General features: G+C 35.6%; 1 protein-coding gene and 1 non-coding gene across 5 annotated transcripts in view; both read right to left on the bottom strand.

Annotated features, from left to right (window-relative positions):
- The window catches only part of TRIP11 (thyroid hormone receptor interactor 11), a 64,203-nt gene that overhangs the window by 6,164 nt on the left and 32,998 nt on the right, over nt 1-25,041 (bottom strand). For 3 of the 4 annotated variants that reach the window (XM_024736305.1, XM_024736303.1, XM_024736306.1), the window contains 8 exons: nt 24,961-25,041; nt 24,183-24,376; nt 20,578-20,741; nt 18,397-18,500; nt 13,802-13,901; nt 2,466-2,547; nt 1,545-1,659; nt 1,001-1,117 (listed from right to left, as the gene is read on the bottom strand). In XM_024736305.1, coding sequence (XP_024592073.1) covers nt 1,001-1,117; nt 1,545-1,659; nt 2,466-2,547; nt 13,802-13,901; nt 18,397-18,500; nt 20,578-20,741; nt 24,183-24,376; nt 24,961-25,041 — 957 coding nt within the window. The remainder of the gene's footprint in view (nt 1-1,000; nt 1,118-1,544; nt 1,660-2,465; nt 2,548-13,801; nt 13,902-18,396; nt 18,501-20,577; nt 20,742-24,182; nt 24,377-24,960) is intronic. The other variant, XM_024736304.1, reaches the window with a different exon arrangement.
- On the bottom strand, nt 6,788-6,903 carry LOC112393931 (U5 spliceosomal RNA). The gene has a single exon (XR_003002062.1). It is a non-coding gene; the product is annotated as a U5 spliceosomal RNA (small nuclear RNA).

Below are 25,041 nucleotides of genomic sequence, written 5' to 3'. Positions count from 1 at the left end.
TTACAAACCTCATAATGAGAATTAGCCACCAGATAACAGATTTCTCACCATCAATGGCACTTAAGACATCAAGTCTTAAATCATTTTAGTAACCGTTTACATAGACATAAAAAAATTATATCAACAGAAAACAAGCATTAAAGTCCTATTTTTCTAGAGTAACACCCAACGAATGAGTACAGCAAAAGCTCACCAGTAATATTATCAGATTAAAATAATGTCATGTAGAACCTTCCTTTAAATTAAATTTTATGCCATCCAATTTGAGTTCTATCTTTCACCAGCTTTGGGTAAGTCACCTATCCTCAGTTTCCTCTTTAGTAAAAAAAAGAAAATAAAGAAGTAAACTCCACATTCTAACTCACAGTGCTACTCAATTCAATTAATACTCATCTTAAGCCTACTATATACCAGGCATCATATTTTCTTGTTTATTAACTGCCTCCTCCCACCAGAATGTACGTTTGTTGAGGGAAGGCACTTTACCTATTTGGTTTGCACCCGCATCCTCAATGCTCAGAACAGTCTGGTACACAGCAGGTGCTCAATAAATATTCACTGGCTCAATGACTAGGTAGATACATACAGGCATAAAAACAGAGCCTCTGTCTTCAAGAATCTCATAACTTAGTAGTAAGAGATAAATGACTGTGGGCTGATAGCAGCATGATCAAATACAAAGGAAGGAACAGTTAATGCTTTGAAAAATCAAAGTACCATGTAAACAAAATGTTAAAATAAAACCTACTGATAGTGCAATAAAATTATTAAAACTGGCTTATTATCCTTACGCGAACCGCCTCTCTGGATCTGGTTCCACAACCCCAAAAGAAACTGGCTTATTATCCTTACGCGAACCACCTCTCTGGATCTGGTTCCACAACCCCAAAAGAAAAGGGCTGTATAAAATAACCTGAAAAAGAAGTCTAATTCTTTGCAAATGAACATGACATACAATCATTTCGCTGCTCATATCCAGCAGGAATAAATCAGCTCTTACACTATTAAGCAGAGATTGCTGATTTGGTCTCAGAGGTGTGTTGGGAACACTTTTTGATCCTCCTCCAAGCCACCCAGTCATCCACTTGGTAACACCACCCTGATCTTCATTCAACAACTGAAAGATTATTTTAAAACAGAAAAATATTATCAACACAAGAAAAGAAAACAGAAGCACTTTTACATGATTTCAGATGGTAGTAAACCATGTTTTCCAAGTCCAATTCCTAGTTTCCTACTGACAGAAGCTACATATAACACTGTCATCCTAAGCACTATTTCAAATTAAAATTTGAGGACTGTCACGTCTCAAACTTGAAGCATTCTGATATGAACGGTTGCATATAAGTTACAAAACATTTAAACTAATATTATACAAGCTGTGCAAATCTGCTTCTTCTCTGTAGTATAACATGATTCCATTTCCACATTATTGAGAAAATTGCATTCAGCAAGTTATATAATACACAGTAAAAAAAAAATTTATATGATACCAAGCATTTTAGTTATAAATGTATTCAAAATGGCATTCAATATTCAGTTACCTGTTCCATTTCCTCCTTTTTGATACCTAGGATGCTTCCCATTAATCGTAACACTTCATGACGCTGATTTTTTGGTGTGTGGAAGTGTCCAGTGAAGAGGTTTCTCATTAGAACTCTATGAAAACGGAGGCAGAAACAGCTCAGGCTAACTCACCAGTTGTCTCAATATCTAGTGTATCCAAACAATCAACACTAAACATACAAATATTTAATCATATTTAAATAACAGTTATAAAAAACACTAAAATATTTTAACGTAGCTTTAAAAATTTTTTGACAAGTCTAATTAAGAATATTGCAAACAACCCAAAATGTGTACCTTTAAAAACATCACTTACTAGTCACCAACTTTCTTCAACCAAATAATCAACTGAGATGGTACCTCATTAGTAATTCTCAGTGCCTGTCTGGGTTGATGTCTTAAGGAGACACTTCAGATTTTTCCCTCCGTATCCTAAATGGTGACGATAGTCCTTGTGCTTAACGGTTATGCTTATATTTCCTCATTCATTAAAAATTTGCTCAGAATATCTAAATCTTTAAAATGTTAAAGATATACTACATGTATACCTAGGTTTCACACCGAATGCATTTGAGCAAGATATATCCACTTAAGGGCAGTAAAGAGAACAAAAAAGAATGGTAAGAATAAACTTTATATTTTCTAAGTACTTTATATTGTGGTGATGTTTTAACTCTTGCCTATGGTTTTAAGAAAAAGAATTTGAGCTGGGAAAGTCTATTTAAAAACCAAGAGAAAACAAGTTACTGACCCCTCATTAAAACTAACTGCAGCTCATCATTATATAAGAAAAAGAAAGGGATTTTTAAAACCTTAATCACATATATTTACATGGAGAAATTGTTTTTACCATAAAAGTGAGCCCCACAAAGTACATAAAAGTAAAAGGCAGAGCATACTTGTCCACTTTTCCTTCTGTGCTATTTACTAAATTCATCAATTTCTTTTGTACATCATCCAGCATTTCTTGTCGGAGCTCATCTGTTTTAAAATATGTGAATAAAGAGTCATTAACTGATTAAAATCGTCTGTATGAACATATCATGAGATTTATGACATCTTTAGTGAGAATTTTGAATGTATGTACTTATTCTAATTAGGAATACTCAATTGCGTCCACCTCTTCTTTGGTTCGGGGAATTAGGTTCTCTGGTATAGAAATTACCTAGAAGCCCGAGTATGCGTTAAATCACATTGTTTACCCCCAATAAAATAATCAATTCTTTAATAGAACATTTAAAAACCAAAGGTTTTCTCATTCTCTTCAGAAACTTAACGACAAAGAAGAGATTTTTCACCACTGCTCCTTTGCATGAAACATCTCCAGAGCCACTCTTTAATGGGAAAATACCGGAAAGGACAATTTTAGATTTTCCTTTTTCCATTTTCCCGGCTGGAATCTTTTTTGGTGAGCTAAGAAGAGGAAGAGCAGCTAACGCAACCAAGACCATGGCTCAGAAGGCAGCTGATAGGGCAAAGTATCCTGGGGTAAATAAGCTGCAAGAAACAATTCAGATAACTGGTTCTCACACTAGGCAAGATACTATAGCTTATGACTGATTTAGAAAGATGTTTAGATTATTTTATTTTTAAATTCTTATTTATTTTAAAAGGAAGCAAAATCTGTAAAGTCTTGGCAGAATACTAGGAATGTGAACAGTACTAAAATCAAAGTCTAGAATTACGACAGGAGAGACCCTGTTCATAATCAACCATGCCATGGGATCATGGATTCCTAGACTAAGGAACTCTCAGCAAACCCATGGAGTTTACACCCGTTTCCTCAGAAATGGACAGTCTGAGCCGAAGGAGATGCTTATTAACATCAAGCTAGATTACAAATTTCATTCTGAAAGAAATTGGGAGAATGCTTTGCAGTACAGCTCAACTTTTCAAATCAAGAAACACTCACATCCCAACATGAGACAACTCTGACCTCTTTCCACAAACCTACTCTTTGAGTTACGCAGCATTTTCCTAGTGGTAGTGGGATACAAGTTTCCTTATCCAGTATGCGACTTGCAAATACTTTCTCCCACCCTGGGAGTTGTCATTTCACTTTCTTGATGGTATCCTTTGAAGCACAAAAGTTTTTAATTTTAATGAAGTCCAATTTAGTTTTTCTTTTGTTGCTTGCCCCTTTAGTGTCATATCTAAGAAGCCACTGCTTAACTCAACATCACAAAGATTTACTCCTATGTTTTCTTCTAAGAGTTTCACAGTTTTAACTCTAAAATGTAGGTCTATGACCCACTTTGAGTTACTTTTTGTGCATGGTATGAGGTAAGGGTCCAACTTCGTTCGTGTACATGTGGATATCCAGTTGCTCTGGTACCATGTGTTGAAAAAACTATTCCTTTGGAATCCTTGTTGAAAATCAATTGACCAGAAATGTATGATTTATTTCTGAGCTCTCAATTCCCACTGCAAGACCTCTGCAAACGTTTTTCCTTTTGCCTGGAAAGCTCTTTTCCTTCGGCACTGCCTATTAACTCCTCTTTACCATTCACATGTCAGTTCCCAAGTCCCTTCCTCAAAGAAGTTTTCTCTGAACCTTACAGATTAGGCCAGGTTCATCTGCTTTATGTTTTCATTCTGTCTGTACAGTACTAAAATTCTGATTTACAGTACTAAATGTATATACAAAATGTTCAGTTTAACTGTTTGCAATGGTTTGTAGTTTTTCCACATTGCAAAAATCTAAACTGCAAAATGTAATAGGCTAACTTTTACCAAAACAGAGGTGGTTGTCATAACCATATTATAAAAGCAAGGTCTGTGTTTGGAAAATCTACTACAAACATTTCCTTTCCTGTCTTTCCAGGGAGGAATTTAAGCTTGGACATTAAGAGAGAGACAGACAGACACAGAAAGACGGACAGAGACAGAGAGAACAAGACTATTACTAAAGTCTGAGTCAGTAAAAGACATTTTAGATTCTTGATGGGCTCATACATTCTACGAACCATGGTGCCACGTGGGCCTTTTCTAGTACTACCTTCTAAATTAAGTAGAACTCTTAGTTATTCAGAGGAAGAACAGCAAGTAAGTTAATCTCTTGTTGATGTTCTGAATTAACCACCCCACTCATGAACTAAAGTAAGAGCTAGAGTAAAGGTGGGCACAGTCTTCTCTTTCATCCTTCTCCACTTCTCTTCAGGGCTATACAAAGGCAGCAGAAGAAGAGGTCAAACTTAATCTATCCCCAACCTTCCGTTTCTCTGAGACTTCCCTTCTCCTAACTACTTTCTTCTAAAATTAATGATTTTTATATTGATTACATGTCAAAATGATAATATTCCAGATATGCTGAGTTATATAAAATATATTATTAAAATTAATCTCCCTGTATCTTTTTACTTTTTAAACATGGCTACTAAAATTTATTTTTAATTATAAATGTGGCTTCCATTGCATTTTTATAGGATAGCACTGCTTTGGAGTATAACCAGGATATAACCATTACACTGTACTGTCTCTTATTAAGAAAAGAAAAGGAAGATAAAACTGAATGATAGATATCTTCAGAGTAAAATTCACAGAGCTGATTCTGATAAAAATGATTTTAGTAAAATTAATTGGAAAAATTTAACTTTGCTCCATGAAAAACTGATCAGGAAACCCATCTTAATAAAGTTCAAGTAGAAAATATTTTCTCGATGAAAATTCTTTAATATGGGTATAACTTTTACTAAAATCTCTGTGTTCTGAAAGGTCTGATCAAAACATCCTTAAGGCCAAAATAATAGGGTAAAATTTCTTAAACTCATTATCAGAATACAAGTTAGTTCTGAGCTAATGAGAAAGAGAACTGATAATGTGCATATCCTTGCAGACATGTAGAGGGCTATTTCAAATATGAGTAGTTTAAATGGGTTCTGATATTTGAGTCTAGAAAACAACCTCAGAATTTGGGGGAAGGGACTGGAAGGATGGGTTAACTAGGAAAGATTTAGAAAAGAAAAGAAAGGCAAATACTGACTTCAAAGGTCCCTACAGATTTCTCTTTTTCCCCAGGCACACCTATACTCCTCCCACAAAAGATTCTCAATATTTCTCCATAAAAACTGCACACTAATTCAAACCACAATTTGAAATCAGAATTATATTTACATGGGCAGGCAAAACATAGTTATTCAGAAATGGGGTTTTAGCCAAATACAATATCCCTGTGAAATAACCTAAAAACATGCCAAAATAATTGTCTGGAAGTTAGGCGGGAAAGAAAGGGCAGTGGGGGTACACTTTAAAGTTGAGCAATAAAGCAACTGAGGTTGGTCTAGTTTAGGGGAAGAGTTACTCTGAATATCTGACATCCTAAAACCATATCAGAGCCTCGTCTCTGTAATACCTAGAGATGGTACCATGATCTTCATCACTTGATTTAAAATCAAAATTTAACATAAAATGTAAGTGACTACAACAAATTAGTACATCATAATTTTACATTTTATTTGTAATTAGTAACACTGCACTATTAATACTATCTTCAGAGAGCATCGTACACTTAGGTCACACTCCTTACAAAGTCATTGGCTATTTTATGACTAAGCTCCCTTGGACAAGATTCAAGTTTATTTAACAGTCACCTGACTGAGAAAAGAGAGATGGCTGGAGCAGGACTTGAGAGTCCGGAGACCTGCGTGTGAATTATGGTCTTGTCACAAGACCTGGATGTGAATCATGGTCCTGTCACCAGGGCTGGATTCTGATGCCTATTTTGTAAAATGAGCATGCTTACCTCAAAGGATTTTGAGAGAAATCTACTGAGTGATTAAATGTGACATTTTTAACCAGTAAAGTTCTATATAAAGCATTAGTATTCAGTCACCCGATTTTTTAAAATATCAGCTTCCAACCCAGCCCTAACCATTATCGATAATATGTATCACTTTCGTTAGCATTAACACTGATAACTTTTCCTCCATTTACCTTATTTGTCATCTTTACAAACTATGGCAAAGAAGTCAACGCAAGGAAAAAAGAATGTTAGAAATATGATTTTATTATAGATATGTCAGTAAATAAACTGGGTCTTGGACTGGCTACCTAAAAAATAAATTTAAATCTGATATATTAAATGTAATATAAGGAAATTTAGCCTCTTCAGTCAATTAAATATAATTAAAGCAAAGGCTAGAAGTTTGACGGTCTTTTTATTACAGAATTTCAACTTATACAAGATCACTTTCATTATAACACCAAACGATTTTTTTTTTCTAGCTCTGCCAAAGCAAGGCCTCAAAAAATTTACTGAACACTCAGATTTGTTTCTCTCCACGGAAATCTTTAGTAAAAGGCAAAAGATTTGTTTGATCTTGAGAGAAACCAGAGCATCCAAATGATATTTTTTAAAGGCACCTTGTATTTATTTACATTGGAAGTTAAGACATATTAGTGGGCTTCCCTGGTGGCACAGTGGTTAAGAATCTGCCTGCCAATGCAGGGGACATGGGTTCGAGCCCTGGTCTGGGAAGATCCCACATGCCGCGGAGCAACTAAGACCGTGCATGATAACTACTGAGTCTGCGCTCTAGAGCCCCACAAGCCGCAACTACTGAGCCCATGCACCATAACTACTGAAGCCCACATGCCTAGAGCCTGTGCTTGCAACAAGAGAAGCCACTGCAATGAGAAGCCTGCGCACTGCAATAAAGAGTAGCCCCACCTCGCCGCAACTAGAGAAAGCCTGCATGCAGCAACAAAGACCCAACGCAGCCAAAATAAATAAACAAACAAAAAAAGACATATTAGCAACTGCTTTGTCTTTTAACTCATTTCCTTTCAACCATTTCAACAGAATTTTAAGGTCTAGAGTATATGGTGAATGCTTTCTTGTTCCATAATTATAATTATTAATTGCAGAGTAAAAAGTAATTTTTGAAACTCCACTTCCTAGCAATGAACTCACAGAAAAGAATTTTATTAATACAGTATAACCTCATTAACTTGAATTTCAATAGATTAGAATCTGTGATTAAACTGAAATATCAATGTTGAAGTCTACTGGATTATTTGTACAGTTAAATTAGAGTTACTATGTGCATTTGAAAGAGATTTGTAAATATGTCAATATTTTTAATGTAACCAGATCAAATTTATTTTTCCTCTCCACCCTCCTCCCTCAATCCTTTAATACATTAGAATTCAGATAATTTGTACTGCATTTTTCCATATCAAAACAAATTTTCGTAAAGACTGAATATTATGAATCAAGTTTTTTTTTTTTAATTTTTTAACATCTTTATTGGAGTATAATTGCTTTACAATGGTGCGTTAGTTTCTGGTTTGTAACAAAGTGAATCAGTTTTACATATATTAGAAATGTCTATTTAGGTCTTCTGCCCATTTTTGGATTGGGTTGTTTTTTTGATATTGAGCTACATGAGCTGCTTGTAAATTTTGGAGATTAATCCTTTGTCGGTTGCTTATGAGTCAAGTTATATATTTAATTTTTAAAGGTTCACACAGACCTGCCATATCTCAAAAGAAAGGGCCACAATTGGGTCAGTAAAGTCATTATAATAATTTTGCCACTTACTGAATATCATCATCACTATATACTTATACTGTTACTTATTAATGACGAAGACTTTCTAGGCTACAGACTAAACCTCAACCCATTTCTGAAAGCTCACTGTTGCAAATTAGCACAAACTAAATCTGATACAAAGAAATGTTTTGTTCAGACCACACAGGGTTTTTTGAAAAACTTAAATTACACGTCACATTAAAAAACTGGAACATTTCACATAAGTCTACATTTTTGGTGTCTCTTGAAAGACCTGAAGATCTGGCAACCCTGGACCCACATTCCTACACAACAACAGTTCAGTGAAGCTGAGAATTTGTTGCCCCCTATAAGAAGCTCTCCAATTCACCACAGTCTCTACTTAGTCCTAAATGCTCCTTTATAATTTGGGCCCCAGTTTACAATTTCTGTTTGTGATCCATACTTATAGTTTCATTTCTTCACACAGCAGCTCACTCTCACCTCTGCCTTCTCGGCACTCCACACCAATACAGCACACACACACACACGTACACGTTATTAGTCCACCAGATCTTCAGCCAGTTTCCAAATTATGACACACAGTTTCATACGAATTCCTCCCTCTATCCAGAATGTTCTTCCCGAACTCTTTGCCTGCTTCACTGTACGTATTCACCATTCAAGTGCAGGCAAGTATACCCTTCACTAGCCTTTCCTACCCTTCTACACCACCATCAAGAAGTAGAATGGATTGCTTCTTCCTTTTGAAATAGCTTGCTGCATGTATGTGACTACATGTAGTCTTCCCCTATTTCTGCTTGACTATAAACCTCCTGAAGGTGGAACTCTTGTCCCGTATCTTTGGTACTTATTTTACTGCTTGGTACACAGCACAAAACAATGAATCTGTGATAAATGAAAGAATGCCTGACTTTTCTCTGGGAAGGGAGACTATCTGAGAATAGAACACAGGTCAAAAAAGAATAAATGATTTATGTTATGAATTACTCATATTATTCATATGAGGAAAAATACACAAAACATACAAAGTCAAAAAATTCTCATATCTACATAATTTGCTTTTCCCTTTATATCTAGAAGAATTAATAAAATATACATTTAAAAGTACAACCATTAAGCTGAAAAGGGCTTAATTATTTACCTAATTGATATAGCTTTTTTCTTAACTAAAATGTTGACATTTTCTAGTATACCCAGATGTTTATATCATCACAAATAATTTTTTAACTATTTATGGCAATTCAGAAAACTGCATCTGGTATTTCTTATATGTTTCCTCTAAAATCACCACTTCTGCCAAAAACATCTATAAAGAAATCCCTCAAAAGGTTTGGGTAACAAAGCGTCTGGGAATGTATCTGGCCTATGTTCAACAGGACATTATATGTTTTCTTGTATAAATCGTGTCCTGGAAAACGGAATGTCTTTATTTAAAATAAAAACTCTACCATCCAACACCATAAAGGCGGTTCCATGAAAAACATTTTAAACTTCTTTTATATGTGTAGTTTTAAAATACATTTTTATGCTTCATATTACAGTTGGTTTACTGGGGCTTATTTTATACATTCTTCTAGATTTTCTTTAAAAAAACACTGTAAAGAAATTTTCCATTCTGAACTCATAGAAGACTTTTTTTTAAAAGCAGTCACCAAACCTTCTTAAAATAAGAAAAAATCAGTGATGGGGCCCTTTCAGATATGGCTATAAACTGGCACACAGACCAAAAGACTTCCCCAGTGGTAGAATCTAAACTTGTATTGCTTATGAAAATTTATTTTTCTTGGTGTACCATAAAATTTACCACCCTTTTGAATAATCATTATCAAAACAGTAACTCTCTTGTGCTTGCTATTTCAATTTTATCCAATCGTTTCCACTTAAGCAGGAATTTATCTCAAGGATGATGGTAGAGAATAATAAGCGAAAGAAGGAAAATGTTAAATTTGGCCATGAATATAGGAAGATAACATGTCTTTTCATGGTTCAGGTTTCCACAGGTAGTATATTTTCCCACGAACGACAATTCCATAGAAATTCTGAACTCTGATCAACTCAGAATAGTTAATGAAAGACACTGTCCTATCTGCTTCATAGAGGACTAATGTCTTAAGTTTGAACAAAATCAATAAAATATAGGATGGCATGTGAAATAAGTCTTTGGAACTACACTGAAAAAGAAGACTTTCTGGTAAAATGTTGAAAGAATAACTTCTAAAAGGAAGGGAAGGAGTAATTCTTCTACCAGCCAACATTATCTATTAAAATATAGCACCTATAGGATCTTTTTTTTTTTTAATTTTTGTCTTTGTTGGGTCTTTGTGGCTGCTCGCCGGCTTTCTCTAGTTGGCAGTGCGCAGGCTTCTCACTGTAGTGGCTTCTCTTGTTGCAGAGCATGGGCTCTAGGCGTGTGGGCTTCACTAGTTGTGGCATGCAGGCTCAGCAGTTGTGGCACACGGGCTTAGTTGCTCCGCGGCATGTGGGATCTTCCTGGTCCAGGGCTCGAACCCATGTCCCCTGTATTGGCAGGCAGATTCTTATCCACCGCGCCACCAGGGAAGCTCGTAGCACCTACAGGATCTTAGGGTTTCTTTTCATTGTTACCTTCCCTTGGTGTGTGGGTCGGCGGGGTGAGGGGGAGAAGACAAAGAACTACTTACATTTGGGGAGTAAAATCCTATTACTAGTTTAGAGCTCTGTCTGCTCAAGTTTCTTTCCCCCATGGAATGTCCCTAACCCTTCATGGGATTCTTGGAGAACTAAATACGCACTGTCTGACCAGAGTTGAGCACCACTGTCTTAAACTATGAACCTATGGTGTATCTATGCCATGTGTTACTTCGTTAACTAAGCTCCTTGAAAAAAAAGGGATCCTATCTAGTATCTCACACAGCATCTAACATGAAGCCAAGTAGTTGGTTCTCATTAAATATTTAATGCCTGATTAAGGCATCTTCATACTTTTCATACAAAGTCTGTAAATACTTGGAACTCAAAACCACAATTGCCCATACACGGCACTGACAGTTATGGACTCTAAGAATGATTGAAATCATTGACAATTTACTATTTTAATACTGGTGTTATAAGCAATAGCTCCCTTTTCCTATGTTTGACCAGACTGAATCATCTCATCTCTGGTGGCAATTACATAATCAAGCATTTCAAATAAAATACCACTTTTTAAAATGAGTTTCCTAATATTGTTTAAATGTTGAAACTGCATATCAACTAATCATCGACAGTCTACAGATGCTTAGAAATAAAACAATACTTTGCCTCTCTACGATTCAAGTCTCTATGTACTTTCTAGCAACAAAAGCCAATCTGTCTTTTTCAAAATTGTTTCTCCTGGCAAATATTTTTGCTGTCTGGCCAAGTTTTGCATTTAAAATAAAGTACAGTATTACAACATCAATCAACATTTAAAGTACTTAATGATCTATGAAAGAAAATATACAGTGATTCTTTTGAAACAACCAAGCCAATCAAAGTTTTATTTATATTATCAAATCAAGAGTGCAGCTTTGATAAAATAAAATCACACTTGTGTTTAGAGATCTAAAAGCAATATTAAGCACTTAGGTAATAAAAGAAAACAGACTGTTAAGAAGAGCTTAAATGGCAAGAATGACTTAAAGACATAACAGAACTGTCTGTCCTTTTACCCCCACTTCCTGTCTGTGCAACACTGGCCTCTCGCCTGCCCTTTCAAATACCAGTTGTATAAGCATAATTAGAGCTTTTTCTGTGGCTAATATTAACTTTACAAAATGAGTCCAAAGTTCCTATGTATTTACAATGAATTATTACTGGTAACTTTTTACATGAATAGGGGCCTAGGCCACCTAAGCCTTGCCATTTACAATCAAAATCTAAAAATATTCTACTATTGAGGATTTAAATGGGTGCCTAAACAACTTACTAAGTAGTGCAGGGACTCTGATAACATTTAGCAACTACAGTAAGTCAAAGAATTTTTTATCTTACCATCATCTACTGGGAATGACACAGGTAGTTGTCTAAAAAGGTATGTGAACTTAAATATTACAGTAGCATGACATATATAGCAACCTTGTCACAGACCAAGGAGTTGCTTCAGAATACTGCCTTTTTACCTTCATTAGTCTAGCCCTTCCCTAGGATATCAGTTCCTTGGCTAAAACCTTGGGTGCTCAGTACTTCTCCTCCAGGTTGCCCGTATGTCTTCCAGATAATGTTGTAGTTACATTGGCTTTCAACCTAACTAGACTGTTTTCCCAGCAAACACTGCCTGCGGGTAAGGGCAACCGTTTCAGTATTTAGGGCACAGCACAGTGGATACTATCCTATCTTCAAAGGAGATATACAGAACAGAATACAAGTCAGATTATAAACAACTGTTTTCCTGACAAGAAGAAATACAGTAACATGGAAAGATTATGAACTTTGGTCAAGGATAAAAGATCAGTTTAAATCTCAGTTTCTTTAACTTATAAAATGGAACTAATACTACTTACTTTAGAGTTTCCTGTGAAGAGTAAATAAAATATGAGAAGACTAAATAATACAGTATATGTTATATAAAATGCCCATGATACTCAATATATAATTGTTTCCTTATTGTCCATTTCCAGCCCCTCTATTACATTTAGAGTTCTAAGGCTGGCCGAATCTTACAAAGCAAACAGAGGACTTTTAGTTGGGCACGAATTTGCCGCAGAATCAAGTTTTCTTGAGGACGATACCTCACGTGATCTTATTATTATTTTTTATTCCTAACAATCTCTCATCTCCTGTCTCCTGCTGGTTTTAGGCCAACTTCCTCAGCTTGTCCTTTGGTATCCACACTTCAGTGATTTGTCTACTTGCCTCTGTAATGTCCAAGTCACTGTTTTATTGTCTGACGGTATTTGTGCTGTACCGTCTCCTACTTTTTCCTATTTCTAACTCTATTTCATGTTAGGGGGTACTTCTTAATTACTTCATTACATGCCTTGGTACTACTGTGCCTAACCCAGACACCTAAAGTTGACACATTTCTAGGTTCCCATCACCTTTCCAATAACCTTTAATCATTATCTACTAAATGTAGCCCTAGAATAGCTTCAACTTCCTGGAGACTGTTACATCAGAGATTAAATGAGAGCATGCCATCTTTGTCAGCAGTTACGAGTTAACAGAGCACTATGAACCACCTGATTATCTGAGGCCCAACTGATAATCCTAAACACAGGACTCACCCTCGGGAATTGACAGGGCCTATGAGATATTTACAAGCATCAAAAAATACATGCCTGCATGTAAAGCACCGTCTATAATCATAAACAGCTAGTTATAGCCAGACATTCATTCCACAAAAAGTTACTCTTTTACTTGAGAACACTGCCTTCTCTAGCATATCAGACAGCTTTAGGCAGGATGACCACGGACTAAACAGGGAAAAGTTATACCATGACAAGTCGAGTCAGTCGAATCAATCCCTTTGATGGTCAACAGGGTGACAGCACAACTGGACTGCCTCAATATTCCGGAAAACTAACTGGACAGCCAGGGCCAACTTATGACTTTGGTTTCACTAGGACCAGATTGAAATCAAAGCAAACTGGTCATGGGAGATGGAAATGGAAGTCACAAACTAATGGCAGTTGGTCTCACTCGACTGTACTAATGCATGGGGGGAAACTACATCTGATTCAATACTAGCGTTGTAGGGGAAAAAGGAAAAGGAAAAGAACCTACTTTGTTTTTTAAGTTCTTCAATTTGTTCTTCCTTTAAATCTAACTGTTCTGTAAGTCTTGATGCTGAATCCAACGCAACATTTGCTTCATCCAAACGCTCCTGAGGAAGAAAAGTTCATTAAAAAGCAGCATGCAAAAACTATTTCACAAACTATAGGGCTGGAAGACATCTTAAAGTCAATCAACCCCGTTCAGCTAAAGAAGCTGTATTTCTGTGACCTTGGGCAAGTTCATTTGATACTAATAAGTATCAAAGATAGAACCCACACTTCACAACACAATAATGTCTCTTTCAGAGAAACTAAGTAAAAAAGAGAATGCTATTTAAAGACAACATGGTGACAAAAGTTTAAAAAATGACAATAATAAAAACTACAAAAAAAATACAAAAAGTCAAGAAATATAGCAACAAATTTTTTTTGTTTTTTGCTGTGTTGGGTCTTCGTTGCTTCGCATGGGCTTTCTCAAGTTGAGGCAAGTGGGGACTACTCTTCGTTGAGGTGCGTGGGCTTCTCATTGCGGTGGCTTTTCTTGTTGTGGAGCTCGGGCTCTAGGTGCACAGGCTTAAGTAGTTGTGGCACGCGGGCTCTGTAGTTTGCGGCTTGTGGGCTCTAGAGCACAGGTTCAGTAGTTGTGGTGCATGGGCTTAGTTGCTCCGTGGCATGTGGGATCTTCCCGGACCAGGACTCGAACCCATGTCCCCTGCACTGGCAGGCGGATTCTTAACCACTGCACCACCAGGGAAGTCCCAACAAATGTTCTTTTTTAATTTTGGCAAGTCTCATGGGTATAAAGTGATGTTTCATTATTATTTTATTACTTTAATTTTTATTTCTCTAACTATAATACATACTAGTGAATTTGAGTAATTTTTCATGTTAATAGGACAGCTGGATCTGCTCTTGTGCAAAAATCTTTGCATATCTTGCCCATTTTTCCATTGAGCTGTTTTTCTCTCATCAGTTTGTAAGAGCACCTTATATAGTAGATACGAACCCTTTGTCATCAGCGCTACAAATACAGTCAAACATGTCCTACTCTGATTCTTGAGTTTTAGTCTAGGTGAGGCTCCTCCCTGCCCTGAACTGCACACTTGGTTTTCTAGATTTTCTTGGAAGGTATTTTTCTTTTTTAACATTTATATCTATAAAATAGTATTTCTCAGTAGGAGTTGTTTCAACATTCCTGGCCTCTGGCCACTAAATGCCAGAAGACCCACCCACAGTCACTGTAACAGCCAAAAATACCCCCCAGATTTCCAGCACCACTCCCAGTTGAGAATCCTTGCTTTAATACAGTTGGAATTTACTTTTGTATATAGTGTAAGATAGGGGTCCAATTTCATTTTCTTCCATACAGACAGCCGGTTGTATCTACTGTTTATTAGATAACCTACCCTTTTCCCCACTGAACTGAAAGTAGTTTAGGGTTTAGTTTTAAATTTAATTCTCAAATATAACCTGGGCTCCATTTCTGGATTCTCCTTCTGTTCCACTAATCTAGTCAATATGGTATTGATTTATGGCTCTATTTTGACATTTAGTAGGCAAGTCCCTCCTCATCATTATTCTTTCACACAATTTTCTTGGCTATTCTAGAGGATTCACCCACGTAAATGTCAGGTCACGTTTCATCATCTTGAATCAGAGTGTGACAGCTTTTTTGATGTACCATCTTGGATAGGCTAGTCCCCAGTTATCCAGTCAAAACTTAAGGTAGGTATTGCTGTGAAGGTATTTTGCAAATGTAATCAAAGCTCAAAGCAGCTGAGTTTAAGGAAGGCACATTATCCTGGATAATCAGGGCGGACCTAATTGAACCAGCTGAAATGCCTTGAAATCAGGACTGAGGTTTCTCCATAAAGAAGAAATTCCATCTGTGGACAGCAACTTCAGCCCATGCCCACAGAGTCCATCCTGCCTGTGATTTTTTTTCCTAACCACCTGTGAACAACAGCTTTGGCCCACGCCTATGAGTTCCAGCCTGCCCATGATGTGATCCTCCCATTTTGACTGCCAAACCTACCCAACTTGCTTACCCAGGCCCCACAGTGTTGCCAATTCCTTGTAACAAACCTCACAGGTATCCATATATGGTATATACATCAATGTATATGTGTATGTATATGTATGTGTTCATACGTGTACACACATACACATCCTACTGGTTCTGCTTCTCAGGTTGAACCTTAACTGATACAAAGAGAGACTGAAAGAAAAAATTTTAAACAAAATCAAGATTAAATTTAGTGTAAAGGAAATTTAAATAAACTTTCAAATGACTTTGTTAACCTCATAGCATTTATATTTAAGAAATAATTAAAGCTTAAAAAAACTACACTAAGATGTTTTTGAAAATTAACATTTAGATTTCATTATTCTTTCTACCATTTTTTTGCTTTTTATTTCATTAATTTCAACTTTTACCTTTACTAATTCCCTCTTAGTTTCTTCTGATTTATTTTGTTGTTTTTCTAAATATATATTACATTAAAAAATTTTTTAAACAGAGCTACTTTAAAAAGAAGATCTGGACTTCTAACAGTATGACCGGCTAGATATATTGGCCCACTGAAAACAAAAGCGTCAAATAAAATATCTTTTTAATGTGTTAATGAGCTAATGAGAAAGTAAGCATAAATGGTGAAAAAACATATTAAAAGATGCTTGACCTCATTACTAGAAATGCAAATTAAAACCATAAGATAGCCCTTCCCACCTACCACATTGGCAAACACTTTAAAAAATTCTGGTAATGCTAGCATTGCCGAGGATGTAGAACAAGAACTCTTAGTACCACTGGTAGGAGAAAATTAGCACAAGTGCTTTAGAAAACAATTTGCCCCCAAATCTAATAAAATTGAAATTGCCCATATATATCCCATGACTCAGCAATTCCAATCGAGATACACACCTGAAACTCTTACACATGTGCACCAGGAGATATAAACAAGGAAATTCATAACCACATTGTTTGTATGGCAGATAAGGGAAATGTCCTTTACCAGGAAAATGGGTAAATAAATTACATATTCACGCAAGGAATACAGCAGTGAAAATAATGAACCTTCTAACACAGTAACTACACAGTTACGGCTGAAACTCGTGAACATAATGCTAAGCAAAAAAAGCAAGCCTCAGAAGAATTCCATTTACACACAGTTCAGAATTCCATTCATACAGAGTTTAAAAATATGCAAAACCAAACAATGTACTGTAAAAAGATGCAAATCTATGTGATAAAACCATAAAGAAAAACAAGGGGGTAAAACACATAAAAGGTGGTAAGAAGGAGAGGAGATGTGGAGGGGTGCTTATGGAACTTCAAAGGGTGACAATCTTTTACTGGGTGGTGAGTACGTGGGTATTTGCTGTATTGCTATTCTTATATTTTATACGTTATTATCTAAATATTGTTTTCTAGTCACTCAACATTTAGTAAAAATTTTAAAACATTATGGAAGTATGTCTTCAATTATTTAGAATATTAATATGCCTAAACAGCATATTCACCTCTAACGACAGATACATAAATTTTATTACTTTCCACCAGCTATCACCAGAGTCTACTTATGACTCAGTAAAGTTTATCCTACATCAAAGAGCAAGTCACTGTGGTGTCTCTTCATGGGGTTCATTTTATTTATTTCTTATATATAATATTTATAGGCATGAAATACAGCATAATAACAAAGAGAAAAATATTTTAAAGAATTAAGGTGCAATATGGTCACCTTATCTTTGATAAAGGAGGCAAGAGTATACAATTGAGAAAAGACAGCCTCTTCAGTAAGTGGTGCTGGGAAAACTGGACAGCTACATGTAAAAGAATGAAATTAGAACACTTCCTAACACCATACATAAAAACAAACTCAAAATGGATTAAGGACCTAAGTGTAAGGCCAGACACTATCAAACTCTTAGAGGAAAACACAGGAAGAACACTCTGTGACATAAATCACAGCAAGATCCTTTTTGACCCACCTCCTAGAGAAATGGAAATAAAAACAAAAATAAACAAATGGGACCTAATGAAACTTCAAAGCTTTTGCACAGCAAAGGAAACCATAAACAAGACGAGAAGAAACCCTGAGAATCCGAGAAAATATGTGCAAATGAAGCAACTGACAAAGGATTAAGCTCCAAAATACACAAGCAGCTCATGCAGCTCAATATCAAACAAACAAAACAATCCAATTAAAAAAAAAAAAAGAATTAAGGTGCAAAAGAAAAAGATCTAATGGGATAATACACATTATTTTAATCTGTGTGAAATAAAGTACCCAATATATTTTGTTGAAAACAGAAAATTATAGTTAAAATTTTACACTAATTTTTTTTAGTGATCTCTAAAATGCCCACCTGTGCTAAAAATTTAAATCTCATATTTGCTGTGTCTATTCTAAACTATAAGTAACATGAGGGAAATCCTGAATATCTTATTCACTGTTATGCCTCAGTGACAACATTTACTAAATTAACTGTTTAGAAAAAAAAAAAAATTAACTGTTTAGGAGATTATTTCCAAGACAAAAATTCTACAAGTAATTGTTTTGTGCATAATAAAATTTACAAGAGTAAATTATTTCAACCAACCTGTAATGATATAAGTTTTCCTTCCAGATTTTCTGCCTTTTTCTTCCATTCAGCAACAAGTTGCTTGTGTTTTTCTAGTTCAGCAGAATACATAGCTTTTTCTTCTAAAGAGGAAAAAAAAGTTACATTAGTATTTTGTAATTGTGTGATAAAATTAGAATTTTAAACCACTTGAAATTTTAATAATTCAACAAAAATAGTTCAAATGTCTTAACAAGAAAATTATACATGCCTTAGTGATGACGTTAACTGGAATTAAAGTAATGAGATCACTTTCCTCTGCTTAACTCCTTCTCCACCTTGTCCATCTTGCAAACTTTCCCTCCCTTCAGAACTCTACTCAAATATTTCCTCTTTAGCAAAGCTTTCTCTATGGCCTCAGTACCATACTATTTTTTACACGTCTACTCTAGTATTATACAGAGCAGACCTAGAGAATTCTTACGTGTAAAATTCAAAATTTCAACCATAGGAGTAACCCTGACATGTACGTGCGTACAAATGTAAAGTTTTGCTCAGGCACAAAACTAACTTCTTTAACTTCATTAGCCTCACATCCTCTAACCGCCTGCCCCCTCACTAGCAGTTCATGCATTGCCAGTAATTACAGAATGTACGAGTTGACAAATGGATGGGTGAATGATCTAAAGGGGGTAAATCTGATGATGGGAGATAGATGTGAAAAAGCATATTTGGTTATCGGGGTACGTGTGCTCTGGTCACTATTACTATGTGCCTAAAAAAGTACTTTCCACCTGAACTAGAAAAATGCAGTTACCTTAAAGTATAGATGAACAGCTAAGAACAAATTAATCAATACTTCAAAAGAGAGTAATTACTGATGATTAACTCTCTGAAGTGGATTCAACCTCCGACCAACATCTCAACACCTATCTTTTTTTTCCTACATGTGCCTCTCTCTTCCTTTGTATTCCCCTTTATCATGTGATCCTTACTATGTTACCCTCATACTTCCCTCACCTCTCGTCTTTAACTAAAGTATCATAATATGACACTAAAATAATTTTTTTAATAATTAGTATATACAGTTTATGTTCTCTACTCTTAACTGTAAAAAAAAGTCTAATTTGTTGATGGCTACTTATCTTCTCCCCCTACAAGTGGGTAACCTTTCAAAGATTTCCCTATGCCTAATCTAAAATAGCACTGAAGCCAAAATTCCCAAAACTACAGCTGATCTGTGAACAACACAGGTTTGAACTGCATGGGTCCACCATATGTAAATTTTTTTCAGTAAATATACTGGAAACATTTTTTGGAGATTTGAGACAATTTGAAAAAGCAGATGAACCACATAGACTAGAAATATCAAAAACATTAAGAAAAAGGTTATGTCACGAATGCTTGAAATACATATAGATACTAGTCTATCCTAACATAGGCAGAAGGTGAGTGATAATATAAATTTAACAATATGTTAGTTTTCTTACTGTTTTATAACTTTGCTTCCAAAGAATCGCATTACCATAAGGTATGCCCCTCTCTCTTGTAATTGGAGAAACTGCATATCAGCCTATCATCACAAGTAAGTGGTTTTTTAAAAAAATGTAACAATGTTTCCAGTACTATATTACGAATATGACTATATTACTGTATACCATAAAAATTTTATGACCATTCATTAGTGTAAAGGTTAGGCTATCATAAAGCAATAATATTGCTACTTCTTCATTATCAATCACGAATCATTATACCTAAATGTGAATTTCTTTTTCACACATTTCATTTTTGATGTCTAGTGTTAGTAATATGTATAATATCTACAGGGTTTTCTATCATATAAGAGAATACTGACGTAGGTACTAATAGACAAACAATTCATCTTGTAAACAGATGACATAAACTTATAGTATCAATAAATACTGTACAGTGAATGTATTTTCTCTTCCTTATGATTTTCTTAATAACATTTTCTTTTCTCTAGCTTCCTTTATTGTAAGAATACAGTATATAGTACATATAACATACAAAAAAATGTGTCAATTGACTATGTTATTAGCAAGGCTCCTGGTCAACAGTGGGCTATTAGGAGTTAAGTTCAGGGGAACTCAAGTTATGGGTTTTCAACTGCATGGTGGGTAGGCATCCTAACCCATGCATTGTTCAAGGGTCAACCGTACAATAACTCTTCTTCAATGAAAGACTGGCCATACAACTGACCGTGCTGGAAATGCTCCAGGACCATCTGCAGGTTGGAGAGTGACAGAGCATACTGCTTTACTTGTTCCTGAGACATGGAAAGCTGTAGTGCAGTTTCATCCCTTTGCTTCGATGCCACATTCAACTGTTCCTGCAATGACTCTACCTGTAAATTGGCCTGATGGCTTTAAACAAAAAGAATAAAAGTCAAACTGTTTCTATCTATTTAGACACTTTGACAAGATGAAATACCTTCCCTACATTTTACTGCACTAAATGCAAGTTATATTCAAAGTATTCAGATACTTTAACAAGATGAAATCTCTTCCCTATGTTTTTTTTATTGTGGTAAAATACACATAACATTTACCATTTTAACCATTTTTATGTGTACAGTTCAGTGGTAGTAAGTACACTTGCATGGCTGTACAACCATCACGACCATCCATCTCTAGAACTTTTTCATCTTCCCAAGCCGAAACTCCACACCCATTAAACAATAACCACCTCTCCGCCCAGTAACCACCATTCTACTTTCTGTCTCTATGAATCTGACCTTCCCTACATTTTATTGCATTAAATTCAAGTTAGATTTCAAAGAAACTTGAAGAGTTCCTCTGATCTTCGTCCTCCCTGCGTTTGTTAATTCAATCATCCTTCCTGTGAAGGTGACTTTGAACAAATGGCAGTCATTTTAAACACAGAACTGGGCTAAACAAGGTATGTCAGCTTAAGAAAAATTTAAAAATAGCCTGCAACTTTGTGTTTCGAGGCTAAAACTCTAAGATGTAATTTACCATGAACTTGTAAGTTGTAAGGGATCTTGGAAGTCATTTTGTCCAGCTCCAACCCAACAAGCAATGGATTCTGATACCCCCCTTGCTTTTGGCACTCACAATCCTAGTGAACTCACAACTTTCCAAAGGTTATCCCATCTTTTACTGTCATCTTTCTTTCTGCTTACATTAAATATAATAACCCCTACACCTGTCCCAAATCAGAGCTCCCTAAGAGAATTACAGAACATCTATCCAGGCTTATGTCACTGAGGTACTTCCTTAATGTACAATTATTACATACGAAATACTGCAATAGCCTTTCCTGGGTTTTTAATATCCAGTTAAGTTTTTATTCAGAGCAGGCCAATAAAACCCATTAAGAGCAGCTCACTTTGAAGAAACCTTACCCAATAGCACCCTCTTTTGGAAAAGGCAGTAAACTGATAACCAGAGGACTTAACTCTCCCCTCTTATGTCCCTGGACTTTATTCAACTTTGCTGGTTAGCAAATCACTCAAAGGGTGATTGTAAGGATGAAATGAACTGTGATGTCATTCAAAAAGTTAATAAATACAACAAGATGTTACTATTGTTACGGGCTCAAAACACCATAATCTGATTCTGTAGATTTGAGTTACTTATACACCAAATATTTACTGAACATCTATGAAACTATGTGTAAGAATGTATACTGTGGGAAGAGTGTGACATAAATGGCATCATTCCTACCCACTGGTGGCCTTACGCTTCGTTGGGTGGGAGAAAGTGTAAAACAGCTCAACAATTACAAATACCCCTAAGAAAAATACAAGTGCCCTATGAAAGACTCAAAATATGATGCAGGTTCAAAGGAAAAACATCACACTAGGGATTGATTTTGGATTTGAGGAGTGGGGTGCTAAACAAATAATTCATCATGAAGTGCTATTTGAAGAATAGGTGGGATTAACAGAAAAACAGTGGGCCCAAATCATGACAGTCTAACCTGGTTTTGAAAAAAGGAGAAACAAGACCACAGCCCTACCTACCGAAGGTTATTCTGCAGTTATTATGAATAGTAAACAAAAATAGGCAGAGATTAGAAACTATTTCAATTAGAGAAAATAAGGGCTTGAAAATTGAAAGGAAAGATGATCAATCTTATAGACTAAGGATGTTTTGCTATTTCTGCCAATGTGAAACACATACACAAATGTTCACTCACTGTTTTAATTCTCATTTTAAACAAGTTCTTCTTCTGAGTCTGAAGGTACAATAATACATCCTACAAAGGGGGTAAGGAGTTCACCCTCAGAAATACTATCTCTACTGGTCTATAATCTCTTTGCAGAGATAATATCTACTATATCCTTATATTTCCCTCAGCACCATATACAGTAAAAAGTAAAAAGATAAAAGGATGCACATACAACTAATGGGAAGATAAATGGACATGATTGTTTGGGAAGACTATTTGGCAGTACGTTTCAAACGTTTTAAAAACAGCCTTTCAATCAGAATTTCCATTTCTCAAAATTTACACTAAGGAAATAATCTGTCATCAACACAAAAATACCTATTTTGGGTTATCAAAACAGCACTCTTGGGCTTCCCTGGTGGCGCAGTGCTTAAGAATCCGCCTGACAATGCAGGGGACACAGGTTTGAGCCCTGGTCCAGGAGGATCCCACGTGCCATGGAGCAACTAAGCCCGTGTGCTACAACTACTGAGCCTGCGCTCTACAGCCCACGAGCCACAGCTACTGAGCCCGCGTGCCTAGAGCCCGTGCTCTACAACAAGAGAAGCCACCGCAGTGAGAAGCCTGTGCACCACAACAAAGAGCAGCCCCCGCTCGCCACAACTAGAGAAAGCCCGCGCACAGCAACGAAGACCCAACGCAGCCAAAAATAAAATAAATTTATATAAAAAACAAAACAGCACTCTTAGTAATTCTGAAATGTTCAAACACTCTAAATGTCCAATAATAAATGAGTGGGTTAAAGAAATTATGGCAAATCCAAATAATGGTATACTATGCAGCCACAAACGATATTGCAGGAACACATGGCTTAATGTGTACTCATATTCATATTATTAACTGATAGAAGCAGGTTACAAAACAGTATGAACAGTATGATCTCAATTTTGCTTTAAGAAAATAATATGTAATATATACACACATATACAGAAGCATACAAAGGCACAAAAAAAGATTATCTCTGGATGAGAGAGTCTGTGGCTTTATGTTCTTTTGGTTTATGTGAGTTTCCTGAAGTGGAAAATATGTTTTTGTAATAAGAAAAAAAACAACAACACATTTTATTGAGAGAAATAAAATTTAAAAAAATATAAGCAGGGACCTGGTCACTCAAAAGTTCTAACAAGCCAGGAGTTAATTCACATTGACCTAGGCCTTTCCCTTGCTACTTCCTTTACTCTCTCCTTTATAATATCCAAACTTTGTTCAACCTTAGATCACTTGATTAAAAATTAAATCACATAAATTAAATTAGTTCTTGGGGAACCTGGCAACGCTAATTAAATCAGTAAGAATTTAAGTCCAGCCTCCTAAAATGATGAGAAGCAATTATCTAGGATAACAATTAAGATTTGGAGAAACCTCAGTTTGAATGCCAGATCTGGATAAGGGTTACAAACCCAAGTGTGAAACCTACATGTGCACTTTGTGTGCCTGACCTTGGGAAGGTTATTAAACCTCTTTACCCTTAGCTTCTTAGTCTATAAAATGGAGATAATGAATTTTGTGAAAATAAAATAAGGTAGCATATGAAAAATTCTGAGTCTGACACTCAGGAAGTATTTAATTAACGTTAATACTAAAAAAAAAAAAAGAAAAGAAAAAGTTACCTTGCATTTTCCATTGCATTAGAGGATGAAACTAGCTTTTCCTCCAGTACTGTTACTTTCTTTCTTAGCTTGGCTTCTCTATCTTCTGCAGCCAAAACTTCACGGGTGTAAGAATCTTCTGATTCTAAAAGATGGTTACGCAATCTCTCTAGCTCCTGGTTTAAGCGTAATTCTTTGTCACGTAAATGTTGAACCTAGGTAGAGGGTATTTCTTTTATTTTTCTTCCATAAAATGCTCCCCCTTTCCCCTCCTACAAGCCACTCTGTTATCAAGTCTTTCCCCATTATTGAAGTGTATTAATTGTATATTAATTTCTCATACTGCAAGATATATTTATGCTAAGAAAAAAGGCTCCTGAAATCATCTTGAATGTTCATTTGGAAGGTTTACTTTGTAAGATCTCATTCCCTGTGGCTATAATAATTGTACAAAGTACTAGGCTTTTTGTGACAGGCCACTTTTTCAGTGAATCTCATTTTTTTCATACTTTGTGGGTAGGAAATTTTTCTTATATCCAAGATATGCCATCTTTTTCTTTTCTTGAGGTATAACTTAATTTCAGGTATAAAACATAATGATTAGATCATGGTTTTTGCTTGAAAACTAAAACGAAACGCACTTTGGGAGATCAAAATCCTACTAAAGCGCATCAGAGCAAGACTAAGGAAAAATCACCCAAGAGAAATTCATTTTAATTGATAATCTTTATAGTTTTCTTATTTAAGAGTTACTAGACTTAAGTGTTTGAATCACTATTTCTTTAAAGTGAAATTATACCTCATTCTGTACAGCAGTGTTTTCCATTTGTTTCTGTTTCAGGGCCAACATGACTTGATCTCTCTCCTGCTGAAAGATAAC

This window comes from Neophocaena asiaeorientalis, unplaced genomic scaffold, assembly GCF_003031525.2.
Source record: "Neophocaena asiaeorientalis asiaeorientalis breed wild unplaced genomic scaffold, Neophocaena_asiaeorientalis_V1.1 scaffold152, whole genome shotgun sequence".
Lineage (NCBI taxonomy): Eukaryota > Metazoa > Chordata > Mammalia > Artiodactyla > Phocoenidae > Neophocaena > Neophocaena asiaeorientalis.
Note: the sequence above shows the minus strand (reverse complement) of the source record. Positions and strands in the feature narration are given on the sequence as shown.